Below are 23,767 nucleotides of genomic sequence, written 5' to 3'. Positions count from 1 at the left end.
CAGGAACAACTGCCGGGAGATCCGACAGTGGGGCCCCAGCCCGTTCTTGTACAACGGCGGAATCCAAATCGCTCTTTTCTGCGAAGTTTGGCAAAGAGGGAAGGTGTTTGTGCACACACAGAGCTGCACCAGCTCGCGTAGACGGACTGAGCCCTTGCAGCAGCGGCACTGGGACGCTGGAGGGGGAGAACCGGAGGCATCGCCCCGAGCGCCCCCCCCCACCAGTGCGGCTGTCACAGCACCGCAAGGAAACACAAAAGGCAAACCTCCGCTTGAATCTGAAACCTGCTGCAGAGCCAAGAACCAGCAAATTAATAACAAGAGATGAGTTCTCCACCCACCAACACTCCCCAGGCACCCCCCGGCCCGGCCCCCCGCCTTGCCAGCGCCAGCAAGAGTCACGCTTTCAAAACCGTCGCTCGCTCCAAACGCCTCAGGGTGCCCCGCGGACACACTGGGGCGTCAGGACTCTCCCGGGCCTCCCAGGAACTTCAGCTCTTCAGCTGGAGCTCGGCAGCATCCGGCACAGATTGAGTTTCCCGTGGGTGTGTCTGGCACGGCTTTGCGAGCACCCGCCCCCTCACCAGGTCAGGTCCCCAGCAGAGTATCCTGGGGTGGCTCCCCAGAGGGTCCTCGCAGACACCCAGGGGACAGATCCCACTCCGAGGGTGGGAATGGGAACTTCTGGCTACACCCCAGGGTACTGCAGGGGGCTGAGGCACCCAGGACAAGCGGCAGCATCTTGGGTGATCATTTGGAGCAAGTTTTTATCATGTAAAACAAGAAGCAGATGGCATAGGCCTGACTGCTCTTAACGGTGTGTGCCCCAGCACAGTTTAAGAAAATATTTGGGGCTCGTAGGACCTCTGCTGCCTGAGGCTCGATGGCCTGTGACCAATTCGAGGACGCATGTGGGCTCTCCAGAAAGGGTCTGCAAACACATTGCCCCATCAGCAACTGGTGACACGTGTCCGCTTTTGGTGACACAACACCGATTCTCCAATGCAAAACATACCATGAGCCTGGGGGACTCCTGAGGTGAGGAACGCAGGGGCACCGGGCCGGCTCACGCTTTTCTCCGCTTCGCATCGCCCCGGGGCAGCACCCCCCCCCTTGCTAACACTAAGTCACCAGCTCCACTCCCTGCAGCCTGTTAAAACTCTGCCCCAGGGGATTTCGGAGCTGGACGGCACTCGGGAGGACACCCCGATCGTATATTGCTCTTTAAAACTTATGGCAAGAATTCCCAGGCACTGGAAAAAGAAAGGAAGAAAGTGATTTCCATCCAAACTAATAAAAAATAGCTTTGGTTCCCCGCCCCTACATCCCTGCCACACACACCCATTACTCAGTTCAAAACCAATTAAGGTACTTGTGATAATGAAAATAAGATGTTTTACTTCTGCTGTGCCCATTTTAACCAGAATAAAGCGAGGGTAGCGAAGGCCTCATTTGCAAGACCAGCAAGGAGCCACCTTCCTCTCCCTCCTCTCACCCAGCCACGCACTGGGTGCGGCATTATCAGGTGTGGGAAACTCAGCATGGGATAATTCCCCTTCCCAGGAGATTCTGCAGCCAACACGTTCCACTTTTGCTCCTCGGGATGCTATTTAACTATTCACCGGATGGATGCTCGATATCCCTGGGCGTGCTCTAGTCGTTACTCAAGAGGGCTGTTTGCTGTGGTCCTGCAGGGGTGGGAACAGCAGCAACGGGAGAAAGTGATGACGCCTTCCCACAGATCCTCGCTATTAAAGCTCCCTCTGGCATGGCAAGGTTTGCTGAGCGGCAAAACCGCAAAGAAAAGGTGAAAAGAAAGATTTTTCTCCCCGCTTGCTCAGCAATCATTGTCTGTCAGAGAACAGCACCTGGCCCGATTCATTGCTAGATTGGAATTGGCATCTTCCCTAGGCTGCTGGTTCTATGAATTTTTGGCTTTCCTTCCCAGCTGCTTCCATTGCCTGATACAGGATGGGGATGGATGCCCAGATGGCTTCCCAGCACATCAGTGGGATTGCAATGTGTTTGCAGCACGCTCTGTTTGTCACCCCATTTTCAGAGCCTGGTTCATAAAAAGAATTATTTTCACGGAGCAGGAGCTGGCTGCCCCCGCGGATGGACAGCTGTGAGTCTGGGTGCTGTCCCTTTGCGCGCTTCCACGCATTTATTAGCTCTTACATTTGGGAAATGGTACCCCTTAGAAACCACGATTCCGCCTGCCCAGGGTGTTCAGGTGTCTGGGGGAAGTCGAGGGCAGCTCAGCGCCACACAGCCTGGGGGGTTTGAACTACCACCTCCCCCTGCCCCGACCCTGCTCACGCACTGAGCATCCCCCAAGGCTGTCAAAAGTAAGTCCAAACCCATCTTTTTCCTCCCCACTGTCTCAGCCTTGCTCCCACTAATTGCGTGAAGACCACTCGCAGCCTGGGCTGCATCCCCAGCAGCGTGGGCAGCAGGGCAAGGGGGGGATTCTGCCCCTCTGCTCCGCTCGGGGGGAGACCCCCCTGCAGTGCTGCCTCCAGCGCTGGGGCACCGACAGCAGAAGGACACGGAGCTGTTGGAGCGGGGCCAGAGGAGGCCCCGGAGATGCTGGGAGGGCTGGAGCCCCTCTGCTGGGAGGACAGGCTGAGAGAGCTGGGGGGGTTCAGCCTGCAGAAGAGAAGGCTCCGTGGAGACCTTCCAGCCCCTGCCAGTCCCTAAAGGGGCTCCAGGAAAGCTGGGGAGGGACTCTGGAGCAGGGAGGGGAGCCACGGGACGAGGGGGAACGGTTTTACACTGAAAGAGGGGAGATTTGGGTGAGATGTGAGGCAGAAATTGTTTGCTGTGAGGGGGGTGAGCCCCTGGCCCAGGTTGCCCAGAGAAGCTGTGGCTGCCCCATCCCTGGAGGGGTTCAAGGCCAGGTTGGCCGGGGCTTGGAGCAACCTGGGCTGGTGGGAGGTGTCCCTGTCCAGGGCAGGGGGTGGCACTGGGTGTCTTTAATGTCCCTTCCAGCCCAAACCATTCCATGATTTTATGAGTCTAATCCTTTAGCTGGCTAAAGACTCCTCTGGGGAAAGTAGGGCAGCCGAGCCGTGATGAACACAGCTCAGGAAAGCGAGAAATCCTTCTGATGAGCAGCGCGAGTTTCCCTGCGCGTCCCACAGAGAGAATGGAGGGAACCGTCCCCTTCCCTGCGAGGGTTTGTCGCAGCCAGAAATCAAATGCGACCCCAGTGGCCGCGGGGCCCGGCACGCAGGGAGGTCACCGAGCCCCAGGGACACGCTGGGCCCCGTGTGCCCCCGCAGCTGGCCCTGCCACGCGGGCTGCGCTCGCAGGACACATCGCAGGATGAATCGCTGCCGCTGAGCCACCAGGAAGGCAAAGGGCGGCCTGCTGGGAGCCCACGCCGGCGCTCCCTGAGGGGCCGAACAGCCTTTTGCTGTTATTCGTTCAGGAAATTGCCTCAAGCCATGCCAGGAAAAAAAAAAAAAAAAAAAAATAAAGGGGGAAATGTTTTCCTAGAACAAGTTGTGTCACCATGCGGGGTTTTTCCTCCGCCAGAACAGCTTTTTCAGCTGGCACTTAGCGCAGGAAGGTGAAGCCTTGCGTGCTGTGCGGAGCAGGATACCCCGACCTGAGAGCGGCCCGAGGAGCAGAGCAAACCCCGGGCGCCGGGGCGCGGCAGCCTCGAACCGCTGGGGTGGTTTTAGGGGACCCTCCCCACGTCCTCTACCCCAGGGTGCCTGCACCGCGCTGGCTCCGCGCCCGCAGCCCCGCCGCCGGCGGCACCAACCCCCCACCCGCTGCCGGCGGCGCTCGGAGCAGCGCACCCCGCCGAGCCCCGCCCCTCCCGCCGCAGGCCCCGCCCAACCCCCGGCCCCGGCCCTGCCTCGTCTCTCAGGGTCCCGGCTCAGGCACCCAAGCACCGCCCCTCCCCAGCTGCCCTCCTTCGATTGGACAGTGCCCTCCGCCACTCAGAGGCGCGCCCGCCGTCGATTGGGCGCTGTTGATAGGCCTGGCGAGGCGCCCGCCTCCTGCGGGCTCTGGCGGCTGCTGATAGGCGGCGGCGGGAGCGCCCCCCCCCCCATCTGGGCCGCGGTCGGTGCCTGGCAGCCAGAGGGTCGGCGCCGCCATCGCCATGGGCACCCGCGACGACGAGTACGACTACCTCTTCAAAGGTACGGCCGCCGCGGGGCGCGCCGCGCCGTCCGCCACCCCTAGCGCGGTCCGGCCCGGCCCGCCAGGCCACACTGGCCCGGGCCCGGGGCGGCTGCCGCGGCCTTTGTGCGCGGGGCGGCCTTGCGGGCAGCGCCCGCCGCGGCGGGGCCCGGCTGGGCCTGGCGCCGGGCTGCGGCGGGGGAGCCCCGCCGGTCCGTCCCGCCCCGCCCCGCGCGGCCGGGGCCGCCGCCGGGAGCCGGGCGGTTGGGATTGCCGGCGGCCGCGCAGGGGGTGCGGGGCCCGGGGGGCTGGGGCGGGGGCGGCCGGCCTAGGGCTGGGGCCGGGGTCCCGGCCGCCGGGGCGGGGGGCTGCGAGCCGGGCCGTACCCGGCGGCGGGGCCCTGGTGTGGGTCTCCCGAGAGATGGTCCCCGGCATCGGGTTGGGTCTGAAAAAACTTTGACTTCAATGGAGAACTCCTTGACAAGCTGCTGCCTGACCAGGCTTAACTTGGTCAGGAGGCTTAATGGTGTGAATTGGGGGTGATTTTAATACTCTGTCCCCATACTGGTGACGTTTTGGGTCGTCCAGCAGCTGCGAGCAGGGGTTGTGTGAGGAAATAGCGAGCTGCTGGGTGGGTTCGGTGCCGCTCTGCTTGCCCTGGCTGGCGTGGGTTTTGTCGTCGTTGGTGTCCTGCGCGTGTGAGGATGCTCGGGCCGTCCTCTTCCCTGGGGCGCCCCACAACTCTGCCTTGGAGGCCTAAGGAGTAGCGTGGATGGGCGTAAAACATTCGCCTTCATGTTTACCGACCTGTTTTATGCTTAGTCTCCTGTGGTTGCGTGGCTGAAACCCTGAGGTTCGTCCAAAGGGTTGGCTCTCCCAAGAGGCAGGGTGGCCGGGCCCTCTGTGGGTGCTCGGGGCTCTGGGACAGGGTGGCTCTGCGCTGGCTGCCATCAGAAGTCCCAGGCTTTCAATGCCGCCGCGCGTACCTGGCCCCTGACATGGGCAGCAGCGATTCCACGCTTGCTTGTTGATGAAAGGAAAGAGCAATTACTCATCTGTTGGAAATGTTTTATGGATGTGTTTGCCCGTTTGGTGTACTTGTTTTCCAGTCTTCGAGACAGTGGAGGGAAACCCCCTTATTTCTTCTCTGCCTATAAAGCAGAAAACTAGCCTCCAAAAATATGCTAAACTGTCTGGGTCTAAACTAGTTTCCTTCTGAAGTCATTCCACTGTCTATTTCCCAAGTGGCTTAAGAGCCGGGAACTTGAAAGCCTAAAAATTTTATTTATTTTTTTCTTTCTGTGACAAGTCAATTAGGTAGGCAAAACTGCATTCATATTTGAAAAAATACGCTGCATCGAGATGTGATTTTAATTTTACCTGGAGTGAAACTTAACCTAAAGCTGTTTGGTCAGGAACCATGCTGTTTTGTTGATACTGCAAAGTAACTTGGCATACTTTGTAGCACTTAAATTAATGAAAAATGGGGGAGAGAACTGTGCTTTTCTTTGCGCCCTTTGGGTAGGGGTCGTTGTGTGGATGGTGTTTTTTAAATAAACAAACCAACCCACAAAAAAACCCCCTTCCCTATCTATTCATCTTTTCCTTCCTTTCTTCTAGGCCTTTTGGGGCTAGGCAAGAAATAATGAATATAAATGGGACCGAGTGGGATGAGATCTCCACTGTAGGATCAACTCCCCTTCCTTTCTCTTCAGCCCCTTCCAAAAATGGAATTAAACATCAAGGGGAATTGACATAATGAAAAACATAATGTATAGGGGTTGGATTGACTTCTGGTTTAGCACCTTCTTAGCTACATAGGTGGCTTTTGAACTCTCTTTTATCAGGCGTGTTTAGTGGTCAGAGGTAGAAAGAATGGTGAAGGAGGTTTGCAGTCTGGGTAGGATTATTATTAAATTTAAGGTTTGACCGTTTCCCGTACCACCCATTTCCAAAGGAAGTTTGGTTGGACTCTGATTTTTAGCTTTTACAGTTATGCTTGTTTAAGAAATTTGCATCCTGGCATTGTAATATTATTTAGGATGACTCCAGTTGAATGCAGTGTTGCTTTAAAGTCACACACTTTTTTAGGTAGTGGCGGATCTGGAACTGCTTGTGTAGGAATTTCTGTCATTTAGCATAGATTATTTTAATCAGCTTTATGAAAAGTTTAAAAAGCAAAGAGCCCCATTTATTAGTCTCCTTCATGTGAAATACTGCCTGTAAAACAGTTGTTCAGGGGTGAAAATGGCCAGGGAGTTTGTAGGAACAGTTTCTGTGCGTAGCTGCCTGGCAGTTCCTCAGGTTCCCCCCTTCACGCCATCCGCCAGCTCGTGCTTCGGGACCGGCCGTTTCAACAGGGCAGCAGGACAGACAAACGTCGTTGGCTTATTGGGTCTAGCACATGGTGGGTGAAAACTAATTTAAGGTTTGGTGGCACTCTGGGGATGTGAGTATGGGTATAATCAAAGCGGCTCTGCTAAACTAGCACCTCTTTATCTTTATTCCCAATTTCCCTTTCTTCTGTGTGCATCCTGGCAGTCAGAACTGCTTATTTTATTGATCACAACAAAATGTTGTTTGTTAACAAAATGACTGAGCCAACCTTTGGGAGAACAAGCTGGATTTTGTATGCAGAGCTGTGCAGAATAATGAGGCTGTGAGGATCTTGTTGTAGATGCATTTCGGTGATGTAACCCAAGCAAAGCCAGCGGTTCAGGGCTCTGTTCCCAATTAGTTTTGTAGCTGGGATGGTTAAAAAGCAAGAACTTCTCATCATGAGTTTTGAATGGGTTGGATCTGGAATTGAATTCATGACCTTTTAATATTTGTTAAAATATTGGAAGCCTTGTATGATCTGCACATTAATTTTTCTCTCAAGAAGATCAGCTATTATCAGTGTTTATTTTAAAAATTAAATTTGAGGTTGTGCAGATGTATGCTGGCTCATGAAAAAGGAAGGAAAAAGGGCCCATAGGGAAAAAAAAAACCAACTTTCTTTTACCTTTGTGGGAATTTAGACTGCTCTGATTAGTGCTTAAGCCTAACAAAGGCTGTGTTTATTAAAAACAAATGCGTGTCATATTAGTCATCAATATCTGGCAACCTTAAGTACTTAATATTTATAATGAACTCTGCTTATGTGGTCTCTGCTAGCGTGAGTTTTAACCTTCTTGATTGTTCAAGAGAATGTATTCTTTTTGCTAGATTCTTAGACTAGTGTTTTTGAAGTTCTATCATAAACTTGATCTTTTTTTTTTTCTTAACAACAGTGTGTTGCCCCGGATTTTTAATTTTGTCTTTCGCTTGCTTTGCCGCAGGATCCGGCGGTGTGAAGCAGGAGTCGAGAAGTGGGATGGGTGGTGGGATGCTGCTCTGCTGGGGCAGCCGTAGGTCGGGGCGTTGGGAGGGCTGACAAAGCTCAGGAAGCGGAGGGATGATGGGGACTGAGACCTGGATGCTCTGCTGTTGAGGGACGTGTGAGATGGTGACCCGCAGCCTGGCACGATGTGGTGGAGGAGAGGGAAAACCAGGACAGACTGAAGGAGCAGAGCCACGATTCAGGATGTCAACAGGGCAGCAAGCCTTGCTGGTGTGCTTACAGCCACTGGTGGTGACTGGTGCTGGTTACCAGTTCAGGTCACTTCCAAGTTAAAACCAGCGCAACTTTTCATTACAGTGTGGCCCTAAAGGTTGTTTGGGGAGTATATGAGTTGGTGAGATTTGATTTAGGGAGTATTCAGGCTCTTAGATCTGATTTGGAACTTTCTTTTTTACTTTGTCGAGACATTTGAACAGGCAAAGCTGTCTGGTGGGCTGCTCCCAAATTTAGGAAACTTTCCCAAGATCTAATCACTTAGTCTAGAATCTTGAAGGTATCTTCTTGCTCAATTCCCGTAGAAAATAATAAGTTTGTGGGTTCTGTCTACGTGTGGGCATCCAGTCTTTGTGTCTTTCTCTGGAAAGTTAAAATGCTCATTTAATGCTCAAGGTTGAGTATTATCAAGAAGTACTTGGAGACTGTAAGGTAGAGAGAAGATTATTTACTGAATTTGGATTTGATTGCCTTCCTTTGTTACTTCTGCATCCAGTAACTTCTCAAAAGTGCTCTCTCATAAGCTCTGCTAGAACGTGGAGCACAGCCTGGTAAGGGGGAGCCTGGTGTTTTGCTGCCAGATTGCGGAGCAGCCAGTTAAAGTAGTGCAGGACCCCTTGAATTTTCTTCCCGCGAGAGACGGAGTTGGTGAGCTGAGAGCCATTTGCACAGTTTATGCACAAAGCTGGTAATTTTCAAATGCCAGGGGACAGGAGGTGGCTAGAACCTGGAGAGATGGCTGTGCTTCTCCAGCTGCAGATTCAGAAGGTAACTCCGTTCGGAAACAGTTGCAAGCTTCGGGCTTTTTCCAAGCTGGTCTAGCCTGTGTGGTGGATGTTCTTACCTCCCCCTGCCCCAGGTCAGGGCTTTGCTGTAGGGTACAGCATTCTCCAAGCCAGCAGATCACTGTGCAAGATGAGTGACCTTCGGCTCGTTCTTGGAACGCCCCGTGGAATTAGTGATGAAAAACTGTTTGTCTGGAAAAGAAAGCTAACAAAATCCTAGAGCTAGAACTCGTAAGAAAATCTTTTTTATATATCTGTCCTCATACCCTAAAAAATGGTTTAGGCTGTTTGCCAGTGAAGGCAGGGCGCTGTGAGGAGCTGATTTAAGCTGTCCCGGGTGGGGAGTTGTGGCACCTTGCCATGATCCGCTGCCTGCCCATTCCCGCCTCTTGTATTTCGACTGTTCAGCTGTGCTAGCACAATTGTCTGTCTGTGCTGTCAGCCGGACGAAATGCTGGGGGGAGTCTGGCGCATTTCAGCCATCTCCCCGAGCGGCTCAGGAGCTATTGCAGGAGGGTAACGGGGGGCAAAGCAGAAGTTTGGGGATGTGCTGGCAGGGGTGGGCAGGTACACAGGCTGGAGCAGTGTGCCGCCAGAGCCGGATCCCCAAACAATGGCCTGAGCAGAAAAAAGCTGCGATAACTTTAAAAAAAACAAGCATGATCCTTAGCCCTGGGAGAATGCTGGTGAGCTCATTCTGGAAGCGTGCAATGAGGAGAGTCTTCTGTAATTTGTTGTGAAGAGATCAGGAATGTTTTCTGCCCGTGTCTGCTCTCCTATAGGAAAAACAGATCGTGTGAATGAGGAAGATCAATAAATGTGTACTTTGAACTGAAGTAGGAAATATTCCCAGGGTTGAAGAGACCTTGCTGAGCGAGCCTGCCTTCTGCTCAAGCCAGGATTCTGTTAGCTTGAGTACCAGAGTCATACAGGATCGGGTATTTGCTGAGACAAAGGGAGGATGGCTTAATTGCTCTTAGTCTCATTTCCCTTTAGTTATTTCTTGCTCTAGCCAGTAACACAGGGATTTAAGACAATGTGTGTAGTTGCACTGGCTGCGTGGTGAAGAACCTGGTGTGACAAACGTTGCCGTTGGGCTGGTTGCTGAGAAGGTCTCGTGGAGAGCCCGGCCTGGCTGGGTGTGAGGCGGCAGCAGGGGTGGCAGAGGTGTTCCTCGGGGTCAGCGCAGAGTTTCAGCCCCAAAGCGGGGGGAAACTCCTACTACAAGATGGACCTTTTTATTTTCACAATTCCTTTCAGTAAAGGTGGGTTTTGTGTGCTAAAGATCTCTCTTCAGGAACATTTTTCCGTTAACATGGCAACACCTTGTGTGGAAGCAGAGATTTTTAACTCATCTTTTACTTCTCATGCAATCTACTAGAACTTGTTTTGCTGGATGAAGTTCTGCTTTGCTTTGTATCTTGTCTGTAGTATCAAATGTCTGCTCTTTTCCCCTTTTTGTGGTGAACATATTTATGAAGAAAATTATTGAAATAAACCACCTGTATGACCCCAACAGGGACTGCAAATAATTGTTTACTTACTGTGCTGATGTTTTTTGTTTTTGTTTTTTTTTTAAATAAAAATAGAGTAGGCTTATAATGTACTCAGGCTTTTGTCAGGCAGGCAGGTAGCCTGTTGCCATGTTCTTGAGTGTAGAGTTTCCTAAAATGTGGCTTGCAGCCTTCCTCTGCAAAAGGTTGAGTATGCAAGGGACATCTGGTTACCTCTAATTACTGGTGGTGGCTTGGGGGTGTTGACAGTCACTGTTGCAATTTCTCATATCCATCTCTGAGGAACTGAGCAGCTGCTTGGGACAAAAGGCTTGGGACTGTTTTGGGGCCAGGGAAGCAAGCCGTGAGGAGTAAAGTCGGAGGTGTTGTCAGCATAACTTTCTCCTATGTTTATCTGGCTCCGCAACTCCTCCGGGTCCTGCCTGCAAGGACAGCGTAGCAGCCAGGTAGCACCACTGCACTAGGTAAATGCTGGTATGAAGAATTAATTTCAAAAATAATGTCTTTTCTTTCAGTTGTGTTGATTGGAGACTCTGGAGTTGGGAAGAGTAATCTTCTGTCACGTTTCACACGCAATGAGTTCAACCTGGAGAGTAAGAGCACCATTGGGGTGGAATTTGCCACCAGGAGCATCCAGGTGGATGGGAAGACGATAAAAGCACAGATCTGGGATACTGCAGGACAGGAACGATACCGTGCCATTACCTCAGCGTGAGTACTATTTCTTTGCTCAGGCTAACAGCAGAACCCGAGCAGAGATGGTACAGATAAATTTATGGGTAGAGAATTAATGAAACATATTTGGGACACATGACAAAATCATTACGACAGACGTCAATGTAGATCCAAGTCATAAGATAACGAATACTTTTGTGTTCCTTGATTAATATAATGAAATTAATTTTTAGATTCTAATGATGCTATTATAGGAAAAAAATGCCAGCTTAAGTCAAAAGTGTGGGAAATTCTGTTTGAGTCTTGTGATCCGGGGTTTTTACCTGCCCTGGATGTGCTACCTTCATCCCATGGAATGAGTGTAATTTCTGATGGAAGCTGGCTACTGTTTGGCATCAAGCTTTGGTGTAGGCATGGTAGCTTACCATAGTGCCAGTGGCTTCTGGTCTTCATTCTTGAGATTGAGGGTATTTTTAGGCCAGTCTGCAGCCACGAACTCCTTTGAAATCTCAATGACTTCGAATTAGTCACAGCCCTGAAAACTAGGTCCGAGAGGGCGTGCTGAATAACCAGTAAGTAGGAAGGCAACTGTGATAATGCTGACTCTGCAGCATTAGGCACATTCCTATTTAGAACAGTCGTGTTGAGAAGCTTTCACATACGGCACCTTGTTAATCCAGACATTGTTTTAAGATGTAAGCTCTGGTTGTATCTGTTTCTCTTTAGGTAGTAGGCCAAAAAGGCCCTCTCTTTAGAGGGGGGAAAAAAACCCACAAGCCTATTGGCAGGCCTGGATATCCAGTTCCTATGCTGATCACCAAGTTGAAGTTTCAGTGTTACAGATGTGTGTCAGTTTTGAAAGGTACAAACTTGTTTGTGAGTCATGCACAGATTGAGCCATTTGTATTAAACTCAAGGTAAGGGGAACTTTTTTCATTGAGGTGAGATAGGGTAACGCAGAATAGATGGGAGAAAAATAGAAGAGCGTAGAGCCAAAGGGAATAACGTATAGGGAAGGAGTGCAAAAACAAAGTAATGCAGAAGGAGGTGTAAGTGGTGATTTCAAATTGCATCTTTTCCATAACTGTTCGCATGTTTTTCAGAAATTTTTTTTTTGGTGACCCTTAAATTGTTCCTACTGCTCTAAAAGCTTAGCGGAAAAATTGCTGGCTGAGTCTGTTTCAGCTACAGACTTGGCCACTGAGAATCGGTGCATCTGTAGCCCTGTGATCCTGCCTCTCCTTTGTGCTGGCACGAGCTCCATCGCTTCAACGTCGCCAGGCCAGTTCAGCTTGCTAAGCCAGCAGAACACTGACCAGCAGCACAAAGTGAATGTTTTCTGCTGACTTGGTGCCCTGAATCGGTTCAGTGATGTGTCGGACAGGTATAGGATTGCTGATATGGATTGGCTTGTGCTGTCCTGAGCCCTTGGCTTGAGTGTAAATGGGCCCAAACCTGCACTCAGGGGGTGAAATCTGTTCTCAGATTATGGGCTTGTAGGGAAGTGTTAATATAACCCAGAGTCTCCCTGGCCCCTTTAATTTTCAAGAGGGACAGGAGGTATTTTAAAGATCAGCAACAAATACGGGCATTTTACTAAGGACTACTTAACTAGTAGAAAGGTAAGTTATACCTTCCCTAAAACCTTCTAGCAGTACCAATTCTGAAATGCGTTGTGAGTGTTCTAGCAGGCTAAAAATATCATGGCTTCTGCAGTCTCTTCAGCGTTTTGTTACATACATTGGAATTTTTTAGGAATGCCGTTAAAAAAACCCCAGCATCTGGAGCTTGGGTTTAGGCTTAAACACATCCCTCCCACCCCACCCCCCCAATAACAGTATTTGCACCAGCACAACTTTTTCCAAAGCAGGGGGGAATGTTTTTAACATTTTAGTCGTAGCCAGCGCGGAAGAGCCAGAAACCAGGTGTGTTGGAGTAACTCGGGCAGAGCTCTCTGTAAGGGAATGTGCCTTATGGTTTCAGATATTACCGTGGTGCTGTTGGGGCTCTTCTTGTCTATGACATTGCCAAACATCTCACCTATGAGAATGTGGAGCGCTGGCTAAAGGAGCTTAGAGATCATGCAGACAACAATATTGTCATCATGCTGGTGGGTAACAAGAGTGACCTCCGCCATCTGCGAGCTGTGCCCACTGATGAGGCCCGGGCTTTTGCAGGTTTGTAGACAGCGTGTTCTGGGTTGGTGCTTTCTCAACTCGATGATGTTGGTGCAAGCTGTAATCATGTGATTGTTGTCAAGGGCTGAACTTTCACCTCAAGTTTTATTTTTGACCCTTAAAAAAAGCACTTAAGTTGGTTTTTTTTTTTAAATGAAAGTATCTTGGCTTATTAAATAGCATGTGTGGTAGTTGTTTTGGGTTTTTTTTAATCTAGTGGTAGTACATGTTTTTGAAGCACTGTCCTTGAGCTGCCTGATAGCTGAAGATTAAACGCTTCCTCTAGCAAGGCTAGAAACAGTAAGCAACATCTAGAGGAGAAGATGTCACAATGTAAATACAAAATATCACAGCACAAAGTGTCTTTCCTTCCTTCCTAGAGGCCTGGTTCTACTGAGTATATATCAACGTGGACAGCTGCGAGTGAATACTTGAGCCTTATTTTAGATGGTGTAGTTTCTGCTCCAGAGCACCGATGCATATAGCAGTGTCATCTAGTTTAATTTCAATGCAGCGATCATCAGACTTGGAGATTATCAATTGTTGGGAGAAATCAAGTGGGTTTTGTGAGCTGCTGCCACTGTGTTACTTCTCTGTCTTCCTCATCTTGCAGAGCACTGGGCAAATGCTCTTTTGCCCTCATAGGCCTAAGGGACCTTCGTAGAATCATAGAGTGGTTTGGGTTGAAAGGGACCTTTAAAGGCCATTTGTCCCACCCCTGTGCCGTGGGCAGGGACAGCTTCAACTAGATCAGGTTGCTGAAAGCCCCGTTGAACCTTACCTGGAATGTTTCCAGGGATGGGGCAGCCACAGCTTCTCTGGGCACCCTGGGCCAGGGGCTCACCACCCACACGGCAAACAATTTCTTCCTTATATCTAGTTTAAATCTTCCCTCCTTTAGTTTAAAGCCATTACCCGTTGTCCTATCGCAACAGTCCTTGCTAAAAAGTTTGTCCCCATCTTTCCTGTAGGCCCCCTTTAAGTACTGAAAGGCCGCAATAAGGTCTCCCCGGAGCCTCCTCTTCTCCAGGCTGAACCCCCCCAGCTCTCTCAGCCTGTCCTCCCAGCAGAGGGGCTCCAGCCCTCCCAGCATCTCCGGGGCCTCCTCTGGCCCCGCTCCAACAGCTCCGTGTCCTTCTGCTGTCGGTGCCCCAGCGCTGGAGGCAGCACTGCAGGGGGGTCTCCCCCGAGCGGAGCAGAGGGCCAGAATCCCCCCCTCGCCCTGCTGCCCACGCTGCTGGGGATGCAGCCCAGGCTGCGGGGGGTTTCTGGGCTGCCAGCGCACGGTGCCGGGGCGTGTGGAGCTTCTCCCCCACCAACACCCCCGAGTCCTTCTCCTCAGGGCTGCTCTCCAGCCATTCCCCGCCCAGCCTGGGTTTGTGCTTGGGATTGCCCTGACCTGGGTGCAGGACCTTGCACTTGGCCTTGTTGAAGCTCATGAGGTTCACACGGGCCCACTTCTCAAGCCTGTCCAGGTCCCCCTGGATGGCAGCCCATCCCTCAGGCTTGTCAGCTGCACCAGTCAGCTTGGTGTCATCCTCAAACTTGCTGAGGGTGCACTTGATGTCACTGTGTCATTGATGAAAATATTGAACAGTACTGGTCCCAGTACAGACCCCTGAAGGACAACACTCGTTACAGATCTCTGGACATTGAGCCATTGATCACTACCCTCTGGATGCAACCATCTAACCAATTCCTCATCCACTGAACAGTCCATCCATCAAACCCATATCTCTCCAATTTAGAGGGAAGGATAGACATCCAGATAGACAACAGCCATAGCTCTTCCCTTGTCCACTGATGCAGTCACTCCATCATAGAAGGCCACTAAGTTGGTCAGGCAGGACTTACCCTTGGTAAAGTCATGCTGGCATCTTGAATCACCTCCCTGTCCTTCACGTGCCTTAGCATTGCTTCTAGGAGGATCTGTTCCATGATCTTCCTAGACACAGAGGTGAGACTGACAGGTCGGTAGTTCTCAGGGTCCTCCTTTCTACCCTTTTTAAAAATGGGTGCAACGTTTCCCTTTTTCCAGTCACTGGGGAATTCACCTGATGGCCATGACTCTTCAGATATCATGGAGAGTGGCCTGGCAACTGCATCAGCCAACTCCCTCAGGATTCTGGGGTGCATCTCGTCAGGTCCCATAGACTTGTGTATGTTCAGGTTCCTCGGGTGGTCACAAACCTGATCTCTTACAGTGGGAGGGACTTTGCTCCCCCAGTCCCTGTCTTGTGGTCCATTCACTTGAGAGGTGTGGGGAGAGAGGTTGCCAGTGAAAACCGAGGCAAAAAAGTTGTTGAGTACCTCAGCCTTCTTGTCCGTTGTTACCAGTTTGCCGGTCTTGCCTATCGGGCGGTACACTTTCTTTGGCCTTTGTTTTCCGGCCGACGTACCTATAGAAGCCCTTCTTACTATTCTTTGTGTCCCTTGCCAAGTTCAGCTCCAGCTGTGCCTTGGCCTTCCTGACCCCATCCCTACACAACCAGGCAGTGTCCCTGTACTCTTCCCAGGATACCTGTCCCTGCTTCCATGGCCTGTGCAGTTCCTTCTTGCCCTTTAGTTTGACCAGCAGGTCTTGACTCAGACATGCCAGTCTCTTGCCTTCCTTTCCTGATTTCTTACACCTGGGGATCAAGAGCTCTTGTGCTCTATGGAAAGTGTCCTTAAAGATCTGCCAGCTCTGCTCTGCTCCCTTGTCCCTGAGGGCAGTTTCCCAGGGAGTCCTATTGACTAACACCTTGAACAGCTGGAATTTCGCTTTCCTAAAATTCAGGGTCCTGACTTTACTCTTCACCTGACCCGTATCCCTCTGTGCTGTGAACTCCACCAGTGTGCGATCGCTGCTGCCAAGGCTGCCTCCAATCTTGATGTCACCAATTAGCTCACTTCCGGTGGTGACCAACAGGCCCAGTATCGCATCCCCTCTGGCAGGGCTGTCTATTAGCGGGCTTAAGAAGTTACCCTCGATGCACTCCAGGAGTCCCCTGGATTGCCTACAGCTCGCCGTGCTACTTCTCCAGCAGATGCTGGGGTGGTTGAAGTCCCCCAGCAGGACGAGAGCCTGTGTGTGCGATGCCTCCTGGAGCTGGAGTAAGGTGGCTTCCTTAACAGGCTCCCCTTGATCAGGTGGCCTGTAGTAGACACCAACCACAAGGTTCCCTTTGTTGCCTCAGTCTCTTAATTCTTGGCCGTAAGCTTTCACCCTGCTCGTGGCTGTTCTTCGGAGACAGCTCTTCACACTCTGTCCATCTCTTGACGTAGAGGACGAAGCCTCCAGCCCTCCTTCCTCGCCTGCCCCTTCTGAAGAGCCTGTAGCCATCGACAGCTGCACTCCAGCTGTGCGCCAGTAATGGCAACCAGGTCGTAGCTTTCTCGCAGCACGGTGGCTTCCAGCTCCTCCTGTTTGTTGCCCATGCCGTGTGCGTTGGTGTAGAGGCACTTCAGCTGGGCTGGGGGCTGTGTCACCTTGGCGTTCTGCTTACTTTTGTGTGTCTGTCAAGCTTGGAGGTGGAATTTAAGTGTGTAGCCTTTAAAATCCTTCTAGGAATATCACCAGGGCTTGCTTAAACATGTTTTCTGAAGTTTGTGAGTAAGCAAGTACCCCGTGGTTAGTAAAACCACTTCAAATTTTCAGACGAATGAGAAGTGAAGCCTACAAGAGAAGCAGAACAAGTTAGTAGGCACCCTAGATAGTGCATTACTTTAGTCACTTGGTTCAACATCTTATTTTTTGCCCCTGACTTCCTACTAAGACTGTTTTAAATAGCTAGTGATGGTACCGGTGTTGCTGTTGAAGCTCTATTACTGAAATGTGCCTATTTCTGGGCAGGTGGTACAGTACCAGTCTAGGTGTGATGTTTGGGTATTAATTTTTTTTAATAAAAAAAAATATCTCTTTTGCATTGTAAGGGGAAATAAGAAAACAGACTGTATTGCTAGGGGGTTTATTGTAGTTTGGAGGTGGGGTCTGATTAGGAAAGCGTAGGTCTCTGTCTTTTTGGGGTTGCAGTGGAGAATTTTGATTCCTGTGGCAGCCAACATGCTTTTGCCTGTGCTCTTGCTCAGGGTGCTTCCAGGGGTGAGCTGTAGCCGGGTGAGGGTAATACTGTATTGCTTGAGCGAAGGAGGGCGGCAGTGAGGGAAACGTTTCTCGTGCTATGGAAAGGCAAAGGTGATGCTGCTGAAACGCCAGCAGCTAAATAAATGGTGCACCAAGTTGTTCGCAGGGTAACAGGGGGGAAAAAAAAATAAAATAAAAGAATAAAAGTGACTGTGCCCCAGCTGGTTTGGCCTAAAAATAAAAGTGAAAACCTGAAAAGGTGAAATGAAGTGCTGTTAAAGTTTCTAACTGAACCGCTTGTTATTTATTACAGAAAAAAATAACTTATCTTTTATTGAAACTTCCGCTCTGGATTCAACAAATGTAGAAGAAGCCTTCAAGAACATCCTTACAGGTATGGCTGTCAGGGATTCAGAGGTCCGCTCCTGAGGTAGTGGATCTTCTTCCTGGGCACTTTTTGCAGTTATGGGTAATGTTTTGGAAATGGATGCTGGGAATGATGGTTAGTTTTCAAATCTTCTAATCTTACATTCATGTTCTGCCTCCCACCCCACACATACCTTTTCTGCCCCAGAATCTGGAGGCTTCTAGTCTCCTGATGTCCCATAAATTCAAGATACTGCAATAGCGCTGTTGTAAAGGCGCTGGTAGTTCTGTGCCTGCACAAAATCTAGGCAGTGAAGCCACAGCCCTGCTAGGAAGTTAAATGTTCCAGTGTGTTCTCTTGTGCCAAAGCAGACTGGTAAATAGTATTTGTGTCCAGACTACTAAGCTCTTGTTTCCCCGCTGATGGCAAGGGTTGTAGGTGACTGTACACCAACAGCAGAGCTGCGTGCAGGCTACCCTCTGGGAATGTCCTTGAAGAGTCCCGGGAATTGTCTAAGAACGTGATAGTGGTCACAGGCCAAAGCAAGGCCAGGGCTTACGATTTCCACTGCCCGAGAATGTGTAACTGCTGTAGATGTGGCTACCGAGCGCACAGTGTCCAGTGGCAGCTTCAGACTTGCTCTGTGTGTGGGAATGCTACGTGGCTCGTGCCGTAGGTCTACTGCATGTAGCGCCAGAGGTATTCCAGGTAGTAGTTCTCTACTACTTGCTTTTTTTCCCCTCTTTCAGACCGGGGCTTAGAATTTCCATTCCTTAAGATGGAGCTGTTGCCTGCATGTATTTTCTTGGCCCTGGAGTAAGGGAGCACTCTACTGCCCACGAGGCCTAGGATTCGCCAGTAAAGCTACGTTACTGTAGGTACACAAGCAAGTCCTCCTTGCTGTGCTAAGCCATGACCAAAGCACTTTTGTGAGTAGGCGCGCAGGGATTTCCAGCTGGTGTTTTGCAAATTGGAACTGAGGGCTCGTTTGGCCTCTGGAAGAGGGCAGTTCTCTTCTAGGCTAAATGCAGCACATGAGGAGCTTGCTGGTTTCTTTCAGAGTGAAGTTGGCCAAGCGGCGTGAGTTGTATGATCATCGGGGAGGAGGAGGAAGGGCAGGGTTAAGTGGTGAGGATATGTGCTGGGAGATACAGAGCCTACAGGCAGCAGAAGTGGGAAGTACACAGAGCAGAGAGATGCTTAAAATAAGGGCGGCTCATCTCAGTGTTGTTACTTCAGTTGGGGTGGGTAACTTTTCCTGAACTTGGAGTTTGTATTATTGGAGGATGTATTATTCTGGCACCAGTCTGAGGTTGACTCTGCAGTTGGCTAGTGCTCTGCCTGAGCTAATCCCTGGAAGCAGAGTCCCGGGAAGCACGGCGCTGTCACACCCCAGGAAACCAGCACGGGCCTGCAGGACTGCTGAACTGGAGCTAACAAACCCTGATAAACTTGAGCATCTCTGCTTTCAGAGACTCTGCCTTCCACTCTGTTCTGCAGTAGTCATATCTCAAAATACTGTTTGAGGTGACAGGGAAGTTGATGTTTCAAAGCACAGTCTTCCACTCCCAAAATGAAGTAATTGGCAGAAAACCCTTAAATCATATCTAAATAGGCAGAAGGCTATCAAACAGGTGTTGGATTACTGTTCTGCCTCTGGCTGCGTCATGAGATCTGAATCTTGTCCTAAAGATTGAGTGTGTTTGTTCTGTCTTTTGAAAAGCTCTCTAAGATCCTTACTGTGAACAGGAAGAGTTTGGCAAGATCCTATTCCCGACTATTGATTACCATAGCTGAATTCTACACCAATAAACAAACCGTCTCTGTAGTCTCACGCCGGTATGCTGTTTTGTGAAGTTGTGACTGATTTACGTGTCCCACAACATCTCAAGATGAGCGTTTTCAGAGCTTTGTTGTTACCAGATACTCATTTCAGTTAAATGAGGAATGAGCCTTTGTTCTGGTTCTACTTGATTATCAGGAAGTGTCTGGCGCATGTTGCTTATTGGATGCTGACCAGAGAATTGGCTTTGTATTATTGTGTCTTGATTATGTATGAATGAGAGCTTATGAAGAGGAAAAAACCCAAGTTTTTATATGGTGAATTCCGTAAGGCAGGCTCTTTTAGGTTTCTTTTGCAGGGGTGTGCAGGGAAGCAGTAAGAAGTGTTGGGATCACTGGGTCTGGTGCCAGCCAACTCTGTTGGTACCAGAAATGTGTTGCAATTAGAGGAAGATGACCAAGAAGAGGCAGGCAGGAGAAGATGGATAGCCAAGCTGCTCTGAGAAGAAAAAAGCCTGACAGATTAGGAATGGGTTATATTTGCTGCCCAGGAAGATTTGTGGTGTTAGAACCACGGGTGAAGCAACTGGAGAATATAGCTGTTGAGACAAAGCCATCGAGAAGACCGCCTGGTGCCTGAGCTGGGCCTGTCTCTTGTGCAGGGCAGCTTCTAGCAGATTCACTGCTTATCTGTGCCACCTGGCTGGATCTGAGGTGGCCTGCCTGGCGCTGTGAGATGGTATCCACGGTTTTAGCGCTCTGAGCACAGTTCAGCAGTTGCCATCCATCCTGTCTTCCCTCGCAGTGTTGCCCTGAGACTGTCCCTGGGTAGAGAAGGTGGCCTAAGGTTGCTGTAGGAGAGAGTCCCAGTATGGTGGTCTGCTGTGACAGATAAGATACTTAAGGGAGCGAGAACTCGAGCTGAGGTCAGGCCTGGGCAAACTGAACTCAAAACACTATCTCTTAGCAGCATCCTGGGCTCCCACAAGTGTTGAAATTGTCCAGTTCAGGCACAGTGGGGATGTGGCTAGTAGGACTGAATAGTCCTGAAAAGGCTGTTCCTCAAGTGATTACCTGGGGGAGAATCATCCTTCTAAGAGAGAAGAAAACCTGTAGAGCAGTGAGTTGGGAGCAGCTGCGGGGACTTGGAGGAGGGAAGAGGGCGGGAGCAGCGGAACGGGAGCTTCTTTACTGGCCACCAGTTTGAGGGATCACTAAAGACTGGGAAAAAGAACACAACCAAAAAAAAAAAACCAACAAACCCCCCGAAACAGATGCTACCCCAAAGAAAAAAGGACTTGGCAATGCCTCTGAAGAGCTAGCATTAAAATACACTCCTGAGCGTGCGAGAAGGTGGACGTGACGATCTCCGTACAGCTCTCCTCATGCCTTTCAGCAACAAGAGCTGAAGGTAGCCAATGGCAACGACATCAGTCTCGGGTTAAAGGCTTCCATGTATTGCATTCCAAACAATGTAAATATGTGCAGCTGCTTTAAAAAAACAAAAACAAACAAACAAAAAAACCCAAAAAACCCCCCCACACAACACATAAAGAAAACCCACGTAGTCCCCCGTGATTTTTAATCCTTACTAAAGACTTCGGGTGTTGCTGTTTTGAGGCTGTGGCCGTGTGAGCGTGGCCATAGTATTTACTGCAGACTTCCAGGGAGGTTCTTGTTCCAACTTCCCTGCATTGTGAGACAGGAAAAGGACAAGGACTTATAGTCGGTGAAATAAGTAATTTAAAAACGTTTCGACTTAAATTATTTCTGCTAACAATGCAGTTGGAATGGTTTGTTTCTGAAAGCTTTTAACCTGGCAGTCTCTCTTCAGCGGTTACAGCTTTGTGGAGCTGGGTGCTTTCAGGCGTAAATTAATTTGAATCAAATAAATTAATTCTCTCAGGAAAAGCATTTTCGGATCAATATGGGGCTTTATGGAACCATGTGGCTTTTTACTGCCATAGGTGGGAAAACTGATTTGTTGCAGAGAGGAGCAGGCATTTCTGTCATTTGGTAGTAGCAGCTTGCCAGAAGCTGAAGTGTGAAATAGATACCATCATTGCCGCTGCGCAATGAGGTTTTGCAAGTTTCCTGTTGATTGGTGTTTCTAGATTATGGTGTCCCCTTTTTTTTTTCCCTATTATCAAAAATAAGATGATTCCCTATTTTAGAAATGAACGTTCCTCCTCCTTTCTCATTTAAAAAGCCTTTGAATAATACCCGTGTTCACGGAGTCATTGAAAAAGAAGGTGATGGGAAGTGCTGTTGTGGAAGACAGGAGGAATCTTGTCTTAGTAACTTTTCCAGACATTACCATTTGAGCTGGCGGATCCATTAGAGCTGGAAAGCCAGCCAGATGTTACATGCCACAGCTGGTCAGACTAGATTCTGTTTCACAGTTCTCGAGTTAAAGTCTTCTCCTTCTCATCCGAACATCATCTTTGACAGGTTGCTCTGCCACGTGCATGTGCTCCGTTGGAGACTGTCCTTCTGGACTCTAACAAGTCTGTTCTCATTTCAGAAATCTACCGCATTGTTTCGCAGAAGCAGATTGCAGATCGGTCTGCACACGATGAGTCTCCTGGCAACAACGTAGTCGACATCAGCGTCCCACCAACCACCGATGGACAGAAATCCAACAAACTCCAGTGCTGTCAGAACCTGTGACCTCCTGTAGATGACTCTTGTGCCCTTCACTTCGTCTGTGCTTCATTTAGAAACTTGTGTGCACTTCTTATCTCCTGTGATTCAGTGACTCCCTCTTCCTTCCTTTACCCCGTCCCCAAGTACCCCCCTTTCATCTTAGAGCTTTAATCGTAGGGCTAACATTCCCCTGCCTCCGAAATCCCCTTCAATGTGGTGACTTTTGGGCTTGAAATGTAGGCACTGATCTGATAGACGTGTTTGTGTTGGAACATCTGCTGCTGGATATTATCCCATGAAACACTCTCCTCATGGTTTTGGTTGTTTGTTTTTTTTTTTTCTGGGAGAGAAACCATGGGGACTTGACTATAACCGTTGAAGAAATAGCTACGTTTAGGTGACAAGGGTTTTTCTCCTCCCATAGTCAGATATTTTTTTCTTTCTTTTTTTTTTTTTTTGGTAAACACAGGGGAGAAATGAAAAGAAAATCGCTATCCTACCAAATGCTCTTTTTTCTGTCCTGATAAAGTCTCACAGTGAGGTTTTTAGTGGCTGCACATACGTAAGAAAGCTGTTGAAAATAACATTACTTATTATGTAATTACCCCTAATACAGCTAGTCTGCCCGTGTAGTTTACTGTTTCCTGCTTGGGAAATCTTTCTCTATTCTTGTTTTATTGGGGAACAATGAAGTATGTCTGCATTGCTTTCTCTGCCACCATGAACGCCTGCGCTGCTTGTGCAGGCTTTATGAAGTGGCTTAATATTTATTCATGGCTTATGTTAATCGGTTAACATTATTGTACAGTAAGTGCCAGCATATTGATTTCAGAAACCTTTTGCAACCTGTACAAGTAGGCTTATTTTGTACTGTAGATCAGTGTCTGAAAGCAGGATCTTCTCTAGTTCCAGGATTTTTTTGCATGCTGCTTTTTCTCTAGATCTCTCCTATCCCTGTTTGAGTGAGTGAAGCAATATTTTCATGTCATGTATATACCTGCACTTGTAAGAGTTTTGGTTGTTGTAGAGAAACACGATACTTTATACATTTTGTAAAACTTCCGCAAACCATAGCATCTTGAACTTTCTCTTCATGATCTTTCACTATTGACCTTGTGCATAATCTCCTTGACCTCTACTCAAATGCGTAATATTAAGACTTCACATACTAACTACTAACCTGTCGTTTCCCTCTTGTTCTGTTTTACTGAATTGCAGACTGTAATTCTCAAATGATTGTACTTCACCTGATGTAACAGAGTTGTCATCAGCAGGGCTAACTACTATCCGACTTTGTTTTGCTGAATGGGAAGAATGTTATCACCACTTCGTGTAGCCAGTCTCTTGCTAGCTTGTGAAATCCTTCTATGATGATGGCTTCTCATCGTTCACTAGCTCTTACACACTTGCATCCCCTCTGGTATGCGCTGAACGTTATGATAAGGCAAATACTGGGTGAAACAATCTAAAGGAAGAGTTGGAGACCATCTGCTGCTTTCGGAAGGCTAGTGAAGCAGTTCGCAGTGAATTTTTGCTCTGTATTTTGAGACTGTTCCTCACTTGGTGAATCCTGCCTGCATATTAGCGAGTTGGTTTTTCTTTTCCGATACAAAGCAAATAGGAAACTGCGAATTATTCTTGAAGGGGAAATCTGACATTCCAGTCTCAACTGTTCTGTCTGGTTATGTAATAAAATTAAGGGCGGTTAACTCTGATGGCTTTTCTTTTATAAGATTCCGAGAGCAATGCCTTTAATTTTGTACTGTGTGCACCTAGAGGGCCATAGTTCACGGCAAAGGCTGCAGGAGCCACCTAGGACTTTCACTTTTCAACTCTGTGAAGAGGCTACATTCAAGGTGCAGGGGTGCGTGCTTGCAGCCTAATCCCATTGAGTGAGGATCGGAATTCCTCTGTAGGTATCGTGGTGTTTTGTCCTAAGGGTGTCCCAGTTTGGGAAGCTCTTGCAACACTTGGTGTGTACTTTACCGGCATCCTGTTGAGCCAAGGTGCAGCCAGTGGGAAC

At 49.3% G+C, this 23,767-nt stretch overlaps 1 protein-coding gene across 2 annotated transcripts; it reads left to right on the top strand.

Annotated features, from left to right (window-relative positions):
* Positions 1–4,005: 4,005 nt before the first annotated feature.
* On the top strand, positions 4,006–23,453 carry RAB11B (RAB11B, member RAS oncogene family). 2 transcript variants are annotated; one of them, XM_054182044.1, is made up of 5 exons: positions 4,007–4,157; positions 10,547–10,742; positions 12,690–12,883; positions 17,263–17,343; positions 21,623–23,453. In XM_054182044.1, the coding sequence occupies exons 1-5, from the start codon at positions 4,118–4,120 to the stop codon at positions 21,766–21,768; spliced, it is 657 nt and encodes a 218-aa protein (XP_054038019.1). In that variant the 5' UTR covers positions 4,007–4,117; the 3' UTR covers positions 21,769–23,453. The 2 variants fall into 2 exon arrangements, with proteins under 2 accessions (XP_054038020.1, XP_054038019.1); XM_054182045.1 differs by lacking the exons at positions 17,263–17,343; positions 21,623–23,453 and adding an exon at positions 13,264–13,440 and having other exon boundaries at positions 4,006–4,157.
* Positions 23,454–23,767: the final 314 nt, after the last annotated feature.

The sequence above is a fragment of the Rissa tridactyla genome, chromosome 22, assembly GCF_028500815.1.
Source record: "Rissa tridactyla isolate bRisTri1 chromosome 22, bRisTri1.patW.cur.20221130, whole genome shotgun sequence".
NCBI lineage: Eukaryota > Metazoa > Chordata > Aves > Charadriiformes > Laridae > Rissa > Rissa tridactyla.
The sequence above is the reverse complement of the archived record's forward strand: the minus strand, read 5'-3'. Positions and strand labels throughout refer to the sequence as shown.

Coding starts and splice junctions, on each gene's coding strand:
- RAB11B (XM_054182044.1), top strand. CDS start 4,118: ATGGGCACCCGCGACGACGAGTACGACTACCTCTTCAAAG. Junction 10,743..12,689: donor TACCGTGCCATTACCTCAGC/GTGAGTACTATT, acceptor TTATGGTTTCAG/ATATTACCGTGGTGCTGTTG. Junction 17,344..21,622: donor CTTCAAGAACATCCTTACAG/GTATGGCTGTCA, acceptor TTCTCATTTCAG/AAATCTACCGCATTGTTTCG.